Here is a 19,359-nt window from a genome sequence, read left to right on the forward strand (position 1 = left end):
AAAACTATCTATTCACTTGGCCTCCATAGCCATCTGCAGCAACATATTCCATATATTCACTGCCCTCTGACTAAATACATTCCTTCACATTTCCTTACTAAAGGTACACCCTTTCAACCTGAGGCTATGGGCTATAGTCCCAGACTCTCCCAGTAGTAGAAACATCCTTTCCACATTCACTAGTATATGGGCTATTGACTATTCGGTAAGTTTCAATGAGGTCCCACTCCTCATCCTTCTGCAATCTTGGATCTTGGACAGTAGTTTTTGTCACGTGTTCCTTCCCACACAAGTATGAGACAAGTTTTGCATTTATAAATGAATGAAAGTTCTGATGGACGTGCAGGTTGGCCACAGAGTGAGGCCTTCCCTGGACTACGTTGGCAACTGGTGTGTTGGAGGGAAAGAGGGAGGGGGCAAGGGGGGAGGAGAGCCAATCAGCGTTGGCCCTGCTGGAGGGGGGCGGGACCTGTGGTACGCGTGAGGGGGGCGTGACGTCACCGGGCCAGCTGTTGCTGTGCGTCGGCTCGTGATCGGGGAGGCGACATGGCGAGTGTCGGCGAGCGGCTGGTCGTCACTCTGGAGAGTCGCTGAGCCGGCGGGGCCGGGGCCGGGGCCGGGTGGGTGGTTCGGATGCGGAGCGCTGAGGATGAGCCAAAGTGATGCTGGCGGAGAGGGATCCACCATCGCCCCTCTCTGCGCCTCCTTCAACCAGGACTGCACGTAAGAAATTGGCCGCCTCTCTCTCTCTACTCGGCCATTCCCCCCCCCCCCCCCCCCTACTATTGATAATGTGTACAAACAGCTCCCCCCCCCCCCGACGTATCGCGACTATTATCATCACTCTGATGGGTACGGACGGGGGGGAGTGTCTTTGAACCGTCCTGTCATTGGGCCTGCTTTTAGTTTTATCTGTTTTTCTTTACTTTCATCGTTTGAAGTAAGGGATCAGATTTCAAAAATATCCAGGTCCTGACATACCCTCCCAGTAGTAACCCAAATTTGAATGCAGCTTACATTTAATAACAGATGGTCTTCTCTTAAGCATAATAAAACTGAAGTTACTCAACTTAAAGTTGCTTTGGCTAACCCCAAGTTCTGCCGAACTTTCAGTCAGTTTTATCACTAACATGTGTCTTCTAATAAATGTTTTAATATTTTAAAGGTTAAAATAGAATCTTGATAACAAATAATCTCTTGTAAAATTGGGTTTTTAACCATCTATTCCATTACTTTTCCACTGAGAAACAATTGTCATGAAATCAAAGTCATCACAGCCAACAGTTTTGTGTAGAATAGACACAAAATGCTGAGGGTAACTCAGCAGGACAGGCAGCATCGCTGGAGAGAGGAATGGGTGAAGTTTTGGGTTGGGACCCTTCCTCTGACCCAGTCTCGACCCGAAACGTCACCTATTACTTTTCTCCAGAAATGCTGCCTGTCCTGCTGAGTTACTCCAGCATTTTGTGTCTACCTGCTGTGTAAACCAGCATCTGCAGTTTCTTCGAACAAGGTTTTGTGTAGGATACTGGAGTGGGCCCTCTTGTCTCTCCTTAGTGTGGGTTTTACTGCTGCTCCAAGTTGAGTACGATTCCAAATGCATGGGGTCTCCAGTTACGTACAAGGTGGGATTCCTTTTTTTGTCAAAGCCAATTGATTGTTGAGAATAAAGCAGAAAATGTCAGAAACATTCAGCTGGTCAGGTAGCATCTGTGGAGATAGAAAGAGTATTAATGTTTTGGGTCCACGATTCTTCATCAGAAGAGACCAAGCTGAGTCTTCCCCCAGCAGTTTCTACGTTTATTTCAGGTTTCCAATAATTGCAGATATTTTGTTTTTCAATAACAGAAGACGATGATTTGGAAAAGGGTCCAGGATGACTTCTGTTACATATCACTGTCTCTCACTGCACCACCCTCAGTCTCTGTCCCGAGCTGCCCCAGGAGTTGGGGTGTAATTTTGTTTTCTTGTCGTTTAACACGGGCACAACACTAAGTTTATGTCGGACCACAAACCATAGGAAATCTTACTTCCTTGCAAGTGTGAGAAAATAGGGAAAGAATGGGCTCCAAAGGTCTCTGAAGTTTGTAACGTCATTCAACTGAGATCACTGCTAATCCACCACAACACCACTTTTCCATTCATGATTATGGACCTATTGATCTCAGTCATTCACGCGCAACAGCTCAGCATTCTCTGAGTAGAAAATTACAAATATTCAATCTGCACGAATTAAGAACTTTATTATCAAATATCTAAGTGGCTGCCATTATTGGCGGTGAGAGAAATTGCAGTCATGGGAGATACACTTTTAGCATCTAAAATAATTTTAAACAATTCAGTGATATGATTTCATATAATTTCCAATTCTAGGTTGTTCTACTCAATAGGTATGTTCTACTCAAACCAGACGAGTTCAGAGTCTGATGAAGGGTCTTGACCCGAAATGTCACTTGTCCATGTTCTCCAGGGATGCTGCCTGACCTGCTAAGTTACTCCAGCAATTTGTGTCCTTTTGTGTGTTAACCCTAAACTGTAGTTCTACGCAAACCTTCCTCCACATCCTATTGAACGAACCTTTGTTGCATCCTCTCCAAGAAACCTGGAACTATATGTTATTTCACCAAACGTTTAGATTATTACATCATGTCTATTTTATGATTAAATTCTACATAGAGTGGTGGATGTATCCATTAATGAAAGCTCAGCAGTGATAACTTTAATCAACCCAGAAGTGAGCACTGATATATCTGAAGAAGGGTCTCGACCCGAAACGTCACCTATTCCTTTGCTCCATAGATGCTGCCTCACCCACTGAGTTTCTCCAGCATTTTTGTCTACCTTTGATCTTTCCAGCATCTGCAGTTCTTTCTTAAACACTGATATATCCAGAATAATCCTGGTGGAATAAAAGTCATTTTATGACTTGCTTAAAGTAATGCTATTGCTTTTGTTACGAGGACATCTCAAACATGGGAATGTCCAGGGTTGCTACAGAGACCAATCAAAGGCAAATATTTACACTTCTGATGCACCAGGAGTTTTATTTGAAGAGCTAGAATCTTCCCAGCAACATAGAATGCCTTTTATATATGAAAATGAGAGTCGCAATAATCCCCCAAATTCATGGTGATATTTTCTTTAACTTCAACTTTACATGTCACTGTAGATACAAGGAACTGCAGATGCTGGTTTACACAAAAGGATACAAAATGGAGAAGTTACTCAGCGGGTCAGGCAACATCTCTGGAGAACATGGATGGATGGCTTTTCGGTTCAGGACCCTTCTTGAGACCGAGTTATTCCAGCATTTCATGTCTGTAATTACAAATGGGTTCATTTAAACCTTCTGAATTAAGTTGACTTCTCCCATGCCCGACAGTCTCTCTTTTCCTCTGTTGCCAGTAGCAGAGATGCTTTGTCTAGTAACAAAAGTTTTATAAGAGTTTTGACGCAATTTTGTCGTCCTGCTACTTAACACGGGCATTGCACTCATTTTACCTCCCTGCTTTTCCACGTTTTAGTGTGGCAGCATGTCATCTCTTTAGCATATGCTACAGAGGCACAGAGCTAGAGTTATGCAGTGTGAAAATAGGCCCTTCGGCCCAACTGATCCATCGCAACCGAGTTGCCCATCTGATGATCTAGTCCCATGTGACTACATTTGGCCCATCTCCCTTTAAACATTTCCTTTCCATGTACCTGCCCAAATGTCTTGCAAAACTTGTATTTGTGCATGCCTTCCTCCATCACTTGTTCTGGCAGCAGGTTTCACAAACCCACCTCCCCATGTGAAAAAGTTGCCCTCGGGTCCATTTTAAACCTTTACTCTCTCACCTTCAGTATATGCCCCTAATTTTAGATTCCCCAACCTGAGAAAACGAGTATGTGTATTTGTCTTACTTATGCCCCTCATTAGTTTATATGCCTCCATAAGGGCAGCAGAGGTGGAGTTGCTGCACCAGAGACCCGGGTTCGATCCTGACTATGGGAGTTGCCTGTACGGAGTTCGTATGTTCCCCTCGTGACTGTGTGGGTTTCTCTGGATGCTCCCATTTCATCCCACACTCCAAAGACGTACAGGTTTGTAGGTAAATTGTAGGTAAAGATTGTAAATTGTCGCCAGTGTGTAGGATATTGCTAGTGTACGGGGTGATCGCTGGTTGGCGCGGACTTGGTGGGCTGAAGGGCCTGTTTCTGCTCTGTATGTCCAAGACTAAAACTTAAAACTAAACTAAGGTTACCCTTCAGTACCCTTTACTCCAGGGAAAAATAAAAGAGCCTAATTAGTCTTTAACGCAAGCTCCCCAGAACTGGTAACACCCTTGTGAGTCTTTTCTACTGCCTTTCCAGCTTAATAACATCCTTCATGCAGCCAGAGGACCAGAATCTCACAGTAAAACTGTTGCGTCACAGCACCCGAGACCCGGGTTCAATCCTGACCTCGGATGCTGCCTGTGTGGAGTTTGCACATTCTCCCTGTGACCATGTGGGTTTCCTCCTGGTGCTACGGTTTTCTCCCATAACCCAAAGACATGTGGGTTTGTAGGCTAACTGGCTTCTATAAATTGCCCCAAAGTGTGCAGGGAGCGGATGGAAAAGTAGGATAACATAGAACTGATGTGAACGGATGATCGATTGTTAGTCTGGACTCGCTAGGCCTAAGGGCCTGTTTCCATGCTGTATCTCTATACTCAAGATACTCCAAGTGTGGTCCCTCCAGCATCTTGTAACATGGCGTCCAAATTCTTGTACTCAATCTGATGGATGTTCTGGAAACGTGAAGAAGCAACAGTAGAGGTAGCATTAACAAAATTACCCGTTGAAGTCAGTAATTCTGTGAGTAATAAGATTTTTTCTTGATTGCATAACATTTGCAAATAATTGAAATGGAGCTCAAGAAGGGTCATGTGCAACTTAGTTAGGAAGGCATGTGAAAGGAATAAGGAAATCAGCTCATAATGCACTGCTTAATTTACAGCGCAGAAACAGACTCTTTGGCCCACCGTGCTGACCAGCGACCCCTGCACATTAACACTATCCTACACACACGAGGGTCAATTTACAATTATACCAAGCCAATTAACCTACAAACCTGCACGTTTTTGGAATGTGGGAGGAAACCGGCGATCCCAGAGAAAACCACCCAGGTCACGGGGAGAACATACTGTTGTGTTCGAGGGCTAAATAATTCACAATCTACACTTGGTGTACAGAACCCGAAGTGTGTTTATTTCAAGCCTAACATGGCTGCTGCCAAACCCCTGGACGTCGCCCAGGGAACCCCCTTAGGAAACATTGATCTCGAGGAGGGAGGTGGTGGTGGAGAGCATGAGAAGAGGCAAAAGAAGGTGAGGGGCATCTTCCTTGGAAGGAAAAACAGATTAAATGTATTTTAAGACGGTGTTGACCCTATCAGAACATCATTTCATTTATTAATATTTGAAATATGACAAAGGAAGTGAATTGAATATCCACTTTGGTGATGGAAGGAAAGTCATCAATGAATGTATGTATGTAGGAAGGAACTGAAGATGCTGGTTTACACCGAAGATAGACACAAAATGCTGGAGTAACTCAGCGGAACAGGCAGCATCCTTCTCTCCAGAGATGCTGCCTGTCCTGCTGTATTACTCCAGCATTTTGTGTCGTATCGTCAATGAATATGGTTGGGCCCAGGATACAGTACAGCGGAACTCCTGCAGTGATGCCCTGGGGTGGGGATGATGGACCTCTACGACTACATCACTTCCTTTGTGTGTGCTTTTTACTTCAACATTTGGAATGTTGCCCTTTTGGTACCAATTGATCAGTTTTATCGGGCTCCTTGAACGTTACGGGAATGTCGAGGACAGTCACTGTGTCGCCTCTTTGTGCCATATTTGAACCAAGTCTCTGAGGTTTGGACCAAGTGGTCCTGGCAAAATGTAAACTAGGCTTCAATGAGTGGGTTATTGATGAACAGGTGTGCTGCTGGATATCACCATTGACTGCATCTTCTATCACCGCTGATGACAGAGTAGACTGAATGAACTTATTGATCCAATTGTGTTTTTTCCTGTTTATTGTTGACAGGACAAACTCATTGTTGGCCTAATGACTGTGTGGTGGGTGTGCTGGAACGTGTCTCGAGATTTTAGCTGGTTCTGGAACCAAGTCAAATGTTATCTGGTGCCACTGCCTTTGCTGTGTCCAATACCCAACCATTTTCATTGCTACGATTGAGTGAATCGAATTGGTTGGAGGTTGCCTCTATGATAATGGGGATTCCAGGCGTAAATCAAATATATCTGCCAATTGTGTAGGAAGGAACTGCAGATGCTGGTTTATGCTAAAGATAGACACAAAATGCTGGGAGTAATTCATTGGGTTAGGCAGCATCTCTGGAGAAAAGGGATAGGTGACATTTTGGGTCGGAACCCATCTTTAGACAGCATTCTGTGTCTATCTATATGTGCCCATCGGACCTTCCTGCTGAACGGAATTGACTACATTTTGCAAATGCTAGGCCTCACCATTGTTGACGAAGGAGGTGTTCTTGGAGTTTCCCCTCCCTATAGCTGTTTGATTGCTGATCACTATTCTGTTGAGCTGATCCCTTGGTTGTGTTTATTGTCTCCAGCATGCTCCTTTTATGTAAACTTGGTGCCACTGCTTGCATGTTCCCCGCACTCCTCGTTGAACCAGGGCTGGTTCGCTGGATTGATAGTAATGCTGGAGTTAGGAATATGGCTGGCATCAAGGGTACACATTGTACAAGAGGAGTACATTTATGCTTCTGAGTGGCTCAAAGCACCTCATGAGCTATATAATGTGAGTTGATGTTATTTAACATGACAGTGAAACCGCACAATGGAGTCATGGACTCACACGGCACAGAAACAGGCCCTTCGGCATGCTGACCAAGATGCCCAATCTACATAATAAGAGTGGGTAAGATCATCTCTGACCCCTCTCACCCTGGCCACAAACTCTTTGAATCATTTCCCTCGGGAAGGCGACTCCAGACTGTCAAAGCCGCCACAGTCAGACATAAAATCATTTTTTTTCCCACGAGCAGTAGCTCTACTCAACAACCAAAAGTCTGTAGCCTCTTTTTGCTCTGGTATTTTTATTTCATTCTTCACATGTTTAAATTATAATGTTTTATTCTTAATTGTTTACTGTATACCGTGTTGTTACTTGCGAGCAAAGCACCGAGGCAAATTCCTTGTATGTATACATACTTGGCCAATAAAATTTATTCTGTTCATTTCAATTCTGAGTTACGACACCAAGGTTATGCTTAATTGGAAATTGCATGAATTTTTATCAGAAATATATACCTATTTGCTTTTTTGTTGTAAACCATTGGCTAAAATTTTAAAACAGCATTTGACAGACATTTCCCAAGAGTAAGGTTATTAAAGTTAATGGGTATTGAGAATCTGACAATATAACTAATTAGCTACCAGATTTCTGTCTTGCATAAATGGTCAAGGACACTGCAGATTAATTATGTGCTGTCACAGTTTATTATGTGCATGAGTTGTCTTCAGTCGTCAGTTGAAGCTGCACGATTCATTCAGTTCAGTGTTTGTTTTCTTGAGCGCTCCGACTAGGCTTCTTAAAACAAAAGAACTTTGCTATCCAGTGAGTCAGCACCAGTCATTCGAATGTGACCTCATGTGATTTCAGCTGTGCTTGTCTGTGGGTGCAATAAGTGTATCTTTGCAACTGTTGAAATATTGAATTGTATTATAGTGAGCATGTGGTTGAAACCTTTTCTCTGGGACAAGTGGGACATGTAAATGATTTAGAAACAAGGAACTGCAGGCTCTGGTTTACAAAAAGAGGCACAGAGTGCTGGAGTAACTCAGTGGAGCAGGCAGCATCTCTGGAAAACATGGATAAGTAAAGTTTTGGGTCAGGACCCTTCCTCAGACCCTTCTTCAGACTTCACCTTTGTGTGTTCTCTAGAGATGCTGCCTGAGCAGCTGAGTTACTCCAGCACTTTATGTCAGAGATTTAGTTCAGTCATCAGGGAAAGAGGTGAGCTTTGTGGCCAGGGAACAGAATTTGTGCCTCGCTCAGATGGTATTGCCTTTCTGTTTGTCACGGAGGAAATTTCACAAAGTTATGAGAAATCATTCAAGTAATAAAGCTGCTTAGTATATATCTCAAAAATATTTCAGAATGCATTTCCGTCAGGGCTAACCTTGCTATGGTCAATTTTGGCCTATTTCTATATCAATGTGTCTATTGCAAATTCCTTTGGAAGCAATATGCCACAGTGTATTTACACTACCCCATCAACCCCTCAAGTTTTGAGGTGGTGGTATGCTGGAATTTATCATTCACTTCATTTGCTTTGCAGAGAACTGCAGTTCTTCAACATTTCTGGATTTTTTCTTAAATTGCAAATTGGTAATTTAACTATATGGACGGTGGTCCAGCCTCACAACGCCAGAGACCCGGGTTTGATCCTTACCTTGAGTGCTATGTGTCACATTCTTCCTGGTGACCACGTGTGTTTCTTCCAGGTGTTCCGGTTTCTTCCCTCATCCCAAAGATAGGAGTAGAATTGGGCCATTTGGCACATTGAGTCTACTCTGTCGTACAATCGTAGCTGATCAATCTTTCCTTCTCAACCCCATTCTCTTGCCTTCTCCCCCAAAACCCTTGACACACTTACTAATCAAGTATCAAGTGATCAGGTGAGTGGCCAGGGTTGAAAACACAGGGGACTGCAGGTAGTGAAATGGCAATATCTTACACTGTTTCCGACCCAAAATGTCATGTGTCTATTTCCCATCACAGATGGTGCCTGACCCAATGATTTCCTCCAGCAGTTTGTTTTTTACTCAAGATTCCACCATCTGCCATCCCCTGTGTTTTCAATACTGGCCACTTACTTGATCACTTGAGATATGGCAGAGCCTCCAACTGGTTTGACTAGAGGGTCAAGAGGGAGATCGATTAGATTGTCCAGTAGTCACCATGGATAGGGTGTTTCTGGGATAAAGGACTTAACTTGGATGGTTCCCAGCCTCAGGTGGGAGGATCAAATTGCCTCAGGAGTGTCCAGCAGTCATCATTCCTAGGACCATTTCCCTCCCAATGCTCCAAGAGAGGGGGGAAACTCCATATCTAATTGTGCATCTAACACAGAAACAGCGGAAAGTGTGCAAGTGTGATTTTTGCTGGTCGGTACTTGGTCAAATATCCGGAATGAAGCAAGATAATTCGGAAACTGCATAAAGGTTTTGCATTTGATGACCAATAAATAAGCAGCAACTCATGATCTAAGTTTGAGATACCTGTACCTCATGATATTGAGTTTAAAGGTTCTGGATCAATATCCAAAATGCAGTTTGGGAGTAAGAAAGGCAATTTCTATCTCCAGCTGCATTGTTGGCATGTTGGGAACTATTGATCTTCAACAGAGGCAATAGTGGAAAAGTCAGCACTTCTCATAATTAAATTAATATAGAATGAAAGTGTATCAGGTTGTATGTGATAAGGTTTCTTGCTTTTGCTCTCTAGGTCTTTGGCAGTCGGTACAAACTCTGGTTATAAACTTTTCTCTCTGGCTTCAGTGGACGGATTAGAAGAAATCTACAGATGCAGTGAGTCTCAGCTCTTTTATTCCATTACTTGACATTACAAAAATAACATACACTGTTAAATCTATGTTTTTGAAAATGTTTCCACATGAGTCGTAATTTTTGTGGTCTATGGCAGAAAAGGACACAGAGTGCTGGAGTAACTTAGCACGCGAGGCACCATCTCTGCAGAACAGTCTGAAGAAGGGTCTCACCCGAAACCTCACGTATCCATGTTCTCCAGAGATGGTGCCCGACCTGCTGAGTTACTCCAGCACTTTGTCTCCTCTTGTATAGTAACCAGCATCTGCAGTTTTTTCTTTCTACAATGAACATGATGCTAGATTTAGAGGGTGTGAGGACGTAACTGCATAGAAATAATTAAACTCCGTGGTGACTATTTTTGATTTTAGAACAACAAAGGTGAGTGACAACAGTCTCTTTCAGAGGTTGATGGAAGTAGAGGCGTGGAAGTAGAGGTTGATGGAAGTAGAGGTGCATTTAAGATTTGAAAAAAAATGTGCTGGATCAACATGATTTTCAATGTCATTGACCTGAAATATCAGTTGTTTTTAAATTTGCTGATGGAATAACCATACTAGAATACTAGTAACACTAACTAGAACAGGCCATACTAACACCGGTTCCCTCAATGCTATACTATGTATAGGGTGAACAGTTACATTAGATCCTATGCCCTCAGTCAGACTTCTGACTTCTGCAAGGTCTGTCCTACTTTACTCGCATGGATCAATGTTACACTCACTCTCGGCTGTTGGTGCTGATCTCTGCCGCATCCCACAGATTCTGCATTTGTGAGGTCACCTAAATTCATTCTCCAGCGGAGAAAATTTCTTTCATTTTTCAATGTTGTTTTTTCCACTGTTGTTTGTCATGTACATCAATGATCTGGATGATGGTGTGGTAAATTGGATTAGTAAGTATGCAGATGATACTAAGATAGGTGGGGTTGTGGATAATGAAGTAGATTTTCAAAGTTTACAGAGAGATTTATGCCAGTTGGAAGAGTGGGCTGAAAGATGGCAGATGGAGTTTAATGCTGATAAGTGTGAGGTGCTACATCTTGGCAGGACAAATCCAAATAGGACGTACATGGTAAATGGTAGGGAATTGAAGAATGCAGGTGAACAGAGGGATCTGGGAATAACTGTGCACAGTTCCCTGAAAGTGGAATCTCATGTAGATAGGGTTGTAAAGAAAGCTTTTGGTGTGCTGGCCTTTATAAATCATAGCATTGAGTATAGAAGTTGGGATGTAATGTTAAAATTGTACAAGGCATTGGTGAGGCCAATTCTGGAGTATGGTGTACAATTTTGGTCGCCTAATTATAGGAAGGATGTCAAAAAAATAGAGAGAGTACAGAGGAGATTTACTAGAATGTTGCCTGGGTTTCAGCAACTAAGTTACAGAGAAAAGTTGAACAAGTTAGGGTTTTATTCTTTGGAGCACAGAAGGTTAAGAGGGGGACTTGATAGAGGTCTTTAAAATGATGAGAGGGATAGACAGAGTTGATGTGGATAAGCTTTTCCCACTGAGAGGAGGGAAGATTCAAACAAGGGGACATGACTTGAGAATTAAGGGACTGAAGTTTAGGAGTAACATGAGGGGGAACTTCTTTACTCAGAGAGTGGTAGCTGTGTGGAATGAGCTTCCAGTGAAGGTGGTGGAGGCAGGTTCGTTTTTATCATTTAAAAATAAATTGGATAGTTATATGGACGGGAAAGGAATGGAGGGTTATGGTCTGAGCGCAGGTATATGGGACTAGGGGAGAATACGTGTTCGGCACAGACTAGAAGGGTCGAGATGGCCTGTTTCCGTGCTGTAATTGTTAGAGGCAGGGAACTGTTAATCTAGTTACCACCAAAAACCATGGTTTGAAGAGTCCAGTTTACTTGTCATTATAGTTATGATTATAGCACTACAGGTGCACAACCTTTTATCCAGAGTTCCGGAAACCGAAAAACTCCGAAAACCGGCCATTTTTTCCAGGATGTCGTCTGCACACCAAAGCTCGCGTTTGGCGCCAAACTTGACCCGAAACGACCCACGGTCAACCCAGGTCTGTACTACTGTAGCGGCTGCCTCATCCCCGGAGACACTTAAACATCTGTAAATCATTGCTTAAATGTTAGTCAGTTAGTTTGGAGGGCTTTTATGTGAAGGGGTAAACTTTAATTCTTAGTCCCCTACCTGGTCGGAGAGGCGGGGAGCGGTCAATGCCTTACCGGGTCGCCGTGCAGTAAGCTCCGCAGCGCTGTGGCCGCCAACACCCAGCTGGGGCTGCGGGCGTCCAGCCGCGGGCGGCGCCGGCTGTAGCTCCGACCCCGGCAACTCTACCCCTGGCTGCGAGGCGCTCCAAATCCACCGCAGCCGGACGCCCGCAGCCCCAGCTCCGCGAATGTTGGGAGTCGGCGGCGTCGCAGGGCTGGGATACCAGCGGGGAGCGGTCAATGCCTTACCGGGTCGCCGTGCGGTAAGCTCCGGAGCGCTGTGGCCGCCGACACACAACATTCGCGGAGCTGGGGCTGCAGGCGTCCGGCCGCGGGCGGCGCTGGATTTGGAGCGTTTCGCAGCCAGGGGTAGAGTTGCCGGGGTCGGAGCTCCAACCGGCGCCGCCCGCGGTCGGACGGAGCCCCCAGCTCCGCGATGTTGGGAGTCGCCGACCAGGTAGGGGACTAAGAATTAAAGTTTCCCCCTTCACCACCACATAAAATCCCTCCAAACTAACTGACTAACATTTATGCAATGATTTACAATGATTCCCCGGTCTCCGGGGAGGAGGCAGCCGCTCCAGACTTTTCAAGCCGCCCGCGCTACCTACCTAATCTACGCTAAAAATCTTCCATTCAGAAATCCGAAAATGTCCGAAATCCGACAAGTATCTGGTCCCAAGGCTTTCGGATAAAAGGTTGTGCACCTGTATCAAGGATGACTTGATTGTATCCATGTATAGTCTTTTTTTTTACTGGATAGCGCACAAACAAAAGCTGTATGCTGTATCTCTACACGTGACAATAATAAACTTGTTGCATGTAACCTAGTTACAGTGAGATGCTTGGATTTGCATACAATCCAGTGAAATACTGTATATGACCACAATTATACTAATCCAATTATGACAACAATCATACTATACATGACTACATAAATAAAAGAGTACAATGAATATGGTGTAAAACAAAAGCAGGTTTTTCCAGAGACAGTACACAAAGAATTATCATGCATTGATTCAACTTAAGCCCCTTTACTCATTATGAATGTGGTTATGCTGTAGTTTATGGTGTAGCATACTTTGCTGAATTGTCGCTAATATGGCCCATGTACACTTGAGTTTGTAGAGAACATTTTAACGTGGGTGAGTAATGAGTAGTTAAAGGTTTGATCTTGAGGGTGTGAACAACTGATCTTTATAAATTGAGAATGTTTGCATAAAGTCCCATTGGGGGAAAAGGCAAGTTGTGTAACACCATGATTAAAACAAAAAGTCCCTTGATTGGAACCATAATTCAACAACATTTCAAAATTTAACGTTGCATCCACAGCATTTTCCTGCGCATTCGAAACTCATCAAAGAAAGCAAGGTGGGAGCACAGTGACAGTGAAGGGACTGATTATACTTTAGGACAATACTGCAAATACACAGCACTCACAGCTTTTCTATACACTGGAGAAAATGTTTTAATTAACCATGCACTTCCTGAAACTTTACTTTCTGGACCAACAACAAAAGCAAGCTGCTTTTAGAGACCAGTCTTTGAACGATGTATTTCGACTTGTATCTAGGCAACTGCGCAGCAGGCCGCTTGAATGGGTTTTACCTTGTTGGCATACAGAGGCAGAGCACTCTTGGTATATCTATGCACTTATGGGGAATGTGGGGGGTTTAAGAGAGGATTATGTAGGTATCTAAAATTGGAAAATTCCAGCTCCGCTTGACCCCCCCCCCCACCTCCCACAATCACTGAACAAGGGTCCTGACCCGAAATATCACTTATCCATATTCTCCAGAGATGCTGCCTGTCCCGTTGAGTTACTCCAGCTATGTGTGTCTAATCTATGGTTTAAAACGGCATCTGCAGTTCCTTCCTACACATTTATTCCATGGTGTTGACCACTCCGTCCCTGCGAGAAGGCATTGCAATGCTCTGAATCATCCTCGACTCTTGCTTGAAACGGTCTTCATTTGTCTGTTCTTGTGTGCTTTGAATTACTTCTTAGCTGCTCTTTGATAATTACCCATTTTATTGACAGATTCAGTCACAACTGTCTAAATGTATTCCCGAGTTTGTATCCAGGTTGTATCCATGTCTGCAATTCGGCTGGGCCAAAGGGACGAGGTTGGCAGTGAACACACATGGAGTCACAAATGACCCCACCTTGTGTTTTTGATTTTCACTGGAAATAATCATTCCGAACCTTTTCAATGAACTGAGAAATAACGTGTTTCTTTTCACAAATCTTTAATCGGATGCATTAAGGAAAGCAGTTCACAAACGCAAAGTCAAATAAAAGAAACAACATATTATTGTGATTTACTTAACTTGACAGGATAGCACAGTAACAAAAGCTTTTCACTGTTCCTTAGTCCACGTGACAACAATAATCTAATTTAAACTAAACTTACTGGTTTAAAAAATAAGCATAAGAACTTCTAGAATAACCTTAGAGGGTCAGGCAGCATCTGTGAAGGCAAAGGGGTACAGGGTTTCGACTCAAACCTCAACCACACCCACACCTCCACAGATGCATCTTCACCCACTGAATTCCTCCAGCTGTTTGTCTGTTTTGCTCCAGATTCCTACATCTGCAGTCCCTGGTATCTCTAGTTTAAAAATAGCTAAATTACTCAACACCAGTGGGTTTTATGTCTTGGAACAGGCTGCCGAATGATAAAACTTATTCATGACACTTCAATTTTTTTCAAATGTTTCCCTATCCCTGTGTACCCAACAGCCCAGATTGCTTTAAATGCTACATTTTCTCGTTGCTGTAAAAAAATATCTCGAATAACAAATGCAGTGAAGAATGAGTCAAATCCTTTTTGGCGTCATACTGTCACCAGAGTGGAGGAACGTCAATATTTTTGGGAGGATGGAGGAGAGGCAACACTGTGGAGAGATGATGTCTCTTGCATATAGACTCCGTGGTTGTTCTGTACATCGTGTACTAACCAAGGGATTGTGGTTATGTATGGTGATAGTTTTGCTGAACTGTATACATTGGTACATGTGATAATAAAGAAACCATTAAAGCAGGTCCTGGACTTGCAGCCAGTTATGAAGAACTAGACAGAGGGACCTGTTGGGTCCTTGTCACACAGGAGGCCTGGTTCCCCAATGCAACCCATTCCCCAATGTAATATTCCACCACTCACCCCTTCCCCCAATGCACCACTCACGCATAGCCCCCCAACTGCGCAGGCACAGCTCATTTCCCCTCATCTCCAGCATTCCCTCCCCCTCCTCTTTACCCTCCCTCTTCTTTCCCCTCTCCTCCTCCCATCCCACACTCTCCCTCCCTCTCCTTTCCCCTACCCTCAGTCCCTCCCTCCATACCTCCTCTCCCCTCCCTACCCCCCTCCATCCCTCTATCCCCACTCCTCACCTCCCCCACCCCCCCCCCCCCCTATCTCCCCCCCATCCCCCCCATCCTCCATCCCCCCACTCTCCTCATCTCCCCCATTTTCCCCTCTCCCTCCCTACCCCTTCCTCTCCCTCAATTCTCCCTCCTCGCCTCCCCAGGATTTTCCCCTCTCTGTCTCCCCTCCCCAATCCCTCCCTCCTTTCCCCTACCCTCAATTACTCCCTCCCTCCATCCATAAAAAGCAGCATCTACAGTTTCCACAAGACATTCATTGTTGGCTGTGGTTTAGATCCTGTTGACTTGACGATTGGACCAGTTTGCTGCGTGCACGTGTGCGTCAGTCAAACTCCGCGCAAACTGCTCGGCCACTCTGCAACCCAACTCTCCCTACCTCTGCCCACTCTGGCTCAGCTACCGCTCGGCCCATCCCCGTCCGACCGCCCGCTGCTGCCGCTCAACCTGTCCCCGCCTGCCTGCCTGCACGCTGCCTTGGGGGTGGGGAGGAGGGAGTTACCACAATGGTGGCGGTGGAGGAGACGGACTTGGGTGTCGGGTAGACGGGACCACCATTGCCGCAGAGGGCGGGCAGAGAAGAGGTGTGAGTGATGAGGGAGAGAGACACGGGGCCTGGGCCTTTAACCACATTGTGATTTTTTTTCTTCTATTACAAATCTCAAATTGTGGAGAATAGAGGCAAATGAATAAATGATGGATCTTTGTCCCAAACATTATGGAGGGCACGGTATGTAGTTAAGTTGGGAGGAATTGGAATAGACAGGTTTGGATGAAATAATCCATTGGAAAAGTCACATTTGGATGAAAGTTTCAGGTTAACTGAGGGACGCTGTTGGATAATCCTTTGTATTGGTGAAACCACGGAGGTTGGAAGCTCTCCTTGAGTAAGACACCAGAGTGTGTAGACAAGTTATACATGCAATAATGATGGGGAGGGGATCAGGGGGTAATGAAATGATTGGTCTGGAATTGGAAGAATGATGGTCAGTTGTGGAAGTTGTGGCTCGTACAAAACAAATGGTTTGGCAGCACTGGCAGCGTAGAGGAGCAGTGGAAGAGCCAAGTTCATCAACATATGTCAGTAGCTTCCATGTATGTGTTTCCCATTGATATTGCAACACATAGCAAATGGATAAGACACAGGAGATGCCCCAAGGCTCTGTGTTGAGGGTCATAGATGAGGCTGAAAAGCTTCATTTCTGAATCATAACTTTAATCTCTGGTCCATCACATTAGATGCATGGGACCCGAACGTCCTATCATGCTTCTGAAATTTAGTTTCACATTAGGACCACCAGAGCATAGATTTAAAGTAATTAATAGAGGGCTTACTATGGAGTAGTGAAGAACCTTTTTTCTCCCACCCACAGTCTGGAGGAATAACAGGGGAATGACACCCTGGGATGGCATAGGCAAGTTGGGCTGAAGGACCTGTTTCCATGCTGTACGATTCTATGACTTTATGACAGAAGCAGAAATCCTCTTTGCAGAATAGGTACTTGGATGTACATTTTAAATCCACAAGGAAAAAATATTTTTCTAATTTTGGTTAGCATGGAATTGAGGCGGAAAAGTCACATTTCTTTATCATTACTCTCATCACTGATCAATGACACTAGATATATAGAGCCTGAGCAAACTATAATGAAACTCAGTTTCACATTTGTGAAGCAAAGTAAAACAACCGCCAGTTATTGCACGACAACTTTAACCTTATAAATTGCCAATATCATTCTAAATCTGAGAAATTCTGTTGGATTCCTCAATTAAATTTGAACTGAACCCCGATTGTGCAAACGTGTGGATTTTCATGTGTTTTCAGGGGTGTATAGGCCAAAAGCAGGCAGGTGGATCGGGGGTAGATGGGGCATGTTGGTTGGCGTGGGCAAGTTTAATTTGGTTTTGGTAGGGCCGATGGGCCTTTTTCCCACATGCTAGGACTCTAAATTGTTGCGCATGTGCATAATGCAGCTGGGAGTGTTTGATGTTCATCGTTCTGCAGTGCACGGCTGTCACCACTCTCAGGATTTCCGCAGGAATTTCCGCAAGCAATGCAACTTTATGGTTATTGACCTTCAGCACAGCGGGAACATGCAGGGCATGCCAGGAGATGCTATTTCAAGAGATTTTTTTCTGGCTATATCTGGGCACATAGGAATAGAACCAGGTGGGGGCAGTCCTGCTCAGCTTCAGACTACAGTAATGTCCTTAGTATATCAGTATAATCACAGCCTTGCAATGGAATCTCACTTCCATGACTAATCTGTTGTGTGCCTGATTACCACAACTATTTCCGAAGAAGGCTGATGAGGCAGGTGCTTTGTTAGACGGCTGCCTATAATAATCCATTATAAATGTAGGAAAAAGTCAAGTCCCAGTCCTGACCTGCCTGACCCTCTGAGTTACTCCACTGCTTTGTCTTTTGTTCCACCCCCCCCCCCCCCCCCCCCCCCCCCCCCCCCCCCCCCCCCCCCCCCCCCCCCCCCCTCCATAAGAATAATTTCTCGCCCACCAAACTGTTTGTTCTGCTTGTTGGACTCCCACTGACACATTTCCTCATGTTTAATTGAACATCCGAGAAGAAAGGGGACTTGAAAGGCGTTCTCTTGACTTAGTTTTGAGTCATGTTCAATGTCTGTGGCCAGCCCACGTTTAGTCATAGCAGCGACCAGATTTTAAAGCCATCTTTGGTTTGGCATCTGAAAAGTTCAATGAAAATGTTTTTAAAAGGTACAAAAAATGTTGAATTTTTATGGATGCAAGTAGGATTGGGAAAGTGCCACTACATTGTAGCCATATCTTTGTGATTCTACATCCTTCAGCCACGGCTGCCTTTGCATAGGAAGCATTAAAAATATGACTCGCATATACATTCAAAGCAAAATGGACACAGGTTCATTGTAAGCAATTTACGGGGAGAAACAGACTTGATTACAGTTGAATACTTTGTCCATTTTTAGGAGATTGAGTCAGAATTGCTCAGCATCCTTATAGGGAACACTAAGTGTCTATTTCAATGCCAAGTAACAAGAGACACCATAATCTGCGGCATCTTAATTTATACAGTGATGCATGTACCCGTACTTGCATTTTGTATTCCCATCAGTATGAAACATCTGCCAGAATTCTTGAGCTCCATCTAATCCAGCCCATGTACTTTTTCTTTCCTGCATTCTCACTAGGTTAAGGAGTAGCTTGTATTCATACATTGCCTTCTTAGGTCTCCAGAAATGTTCTAAAGCACTTCACTTAATTTACTTTGTGATGTACAGTAACAGTTATGCAGTCAATTCATTTTAGTACTCCCCACTTTCCAAGCCTTCTTATTTCCTTTGACTTTTCTTTCACTCTTAACATTTCAGGTCAGTTGCTTAATTTGCCACAGGACTTGTTTGGCTTCTCTGCTATTAGCGGCACAGTGGCGGAGCTGGTAGGGCTGCTGCCTCACAGCACCAGAGACCTGGGTGTGACCCTGCCCTCCGTGTGGAGTTTGCACGTTCTCCCTGTGTCTGTGTGGGTTTTCTCCGGGTGCTCCAGATTCATCCCACATCTATAAGGTATGGGGATGGAGATTAATCAGGCAGCATCTCTGGAGGACATGGATTGACACATTTTCAGGTTGGGTCTCTTCTTCATATTCCCTGGCCCGAAACATGAGTCTGACGAAGGGTCGCGAACAGAAACGTCACCTATCTATGACCTCCAGTGACGCTTCCTGACCCGTTGAGTTTACTCCAGCACTTCGTGTTTTTTGTTTGTAAACCAGCATCTGTAGTTCCTTATGTCTGCGAAATCAGAACGTTAATCTGTAACCTTATAATTTGGCTGATATTGAGCTCTGAGCAGAGACCCGCAGTGTTAAAGGGAAATGTGTGTGAAGGGCTGTGGAAAGAGTGCAAAGCTTTATTGTAGAATTATTGTAGAAGAGGTGTTGCCATCTCTCCTCACTGATTGTGGTCTGTGGGTCAGAAAGTTGAGGATCCAGTGGCAGAGAGGGGTCTGATTCCTAAGTCCAATAGTCTGGAGATGAGTTTGGATGGGATTGTTATTGAAGGTGGCGCTATAGACGATAAATAGAATACTCACTAGGCTTATTGTCACTTATTGTCTTGGTGTTCCAGAGATGAGTTGAGGGCCAGTGAGATGGCATCTGCTG

At 44.4% G+C, this 19,359-nt stretch overlaps 1 protein-coding gene across 4 annotated transcripts in view; it reads left to right on the forward strand.

Moving 5' to 3' along the window:
- Positions 1–519: 519 nt before the first annotated feature.
- The window catches only part of wipi1 (WD repeat domain, phosphoinositide interacting 1), a 74,087-nt gene continuing 55,247 nt past the window's right edge, over positions 520–19,359 (forward strand). For 2 of the 4 annotated variants that reach the window (XM_055653931.1, XM_055653930.1), the window contains exons 1-2: positions 522–723; positions 9,526–9,608. In XM_055653931.1, the coding sequence (XP_055509906.1) occupies positions 650–723; positions 9,526–9,608 (157 nt within the window). In that variant the 5' untranslated portion in view covers positions 522–649. Of the gene's footprint in view, positions 724–9,525; positions 9,609–19,359 lie in introns of all 4 variants that reach the window. The other 2 variants (XM_055653929.1, XR_008725318.1) reach the window with 2 other exon arrangements.

Source organism: Leucoraja erinacea, chromosome 23 (genome assembly GCF_028641065.1).
Source record: "Leucoraja erinacea ecotype New England chromosome 23, Leri_hhj_1, whole genome shotgun sequence".
Taxonomy (NCBI): Eukaryota; Metazoa; Chordata; class Chondrichthyes; order Rajiformes; family Rajidae; genus Leucoraja; species Leucoraja erinaceus.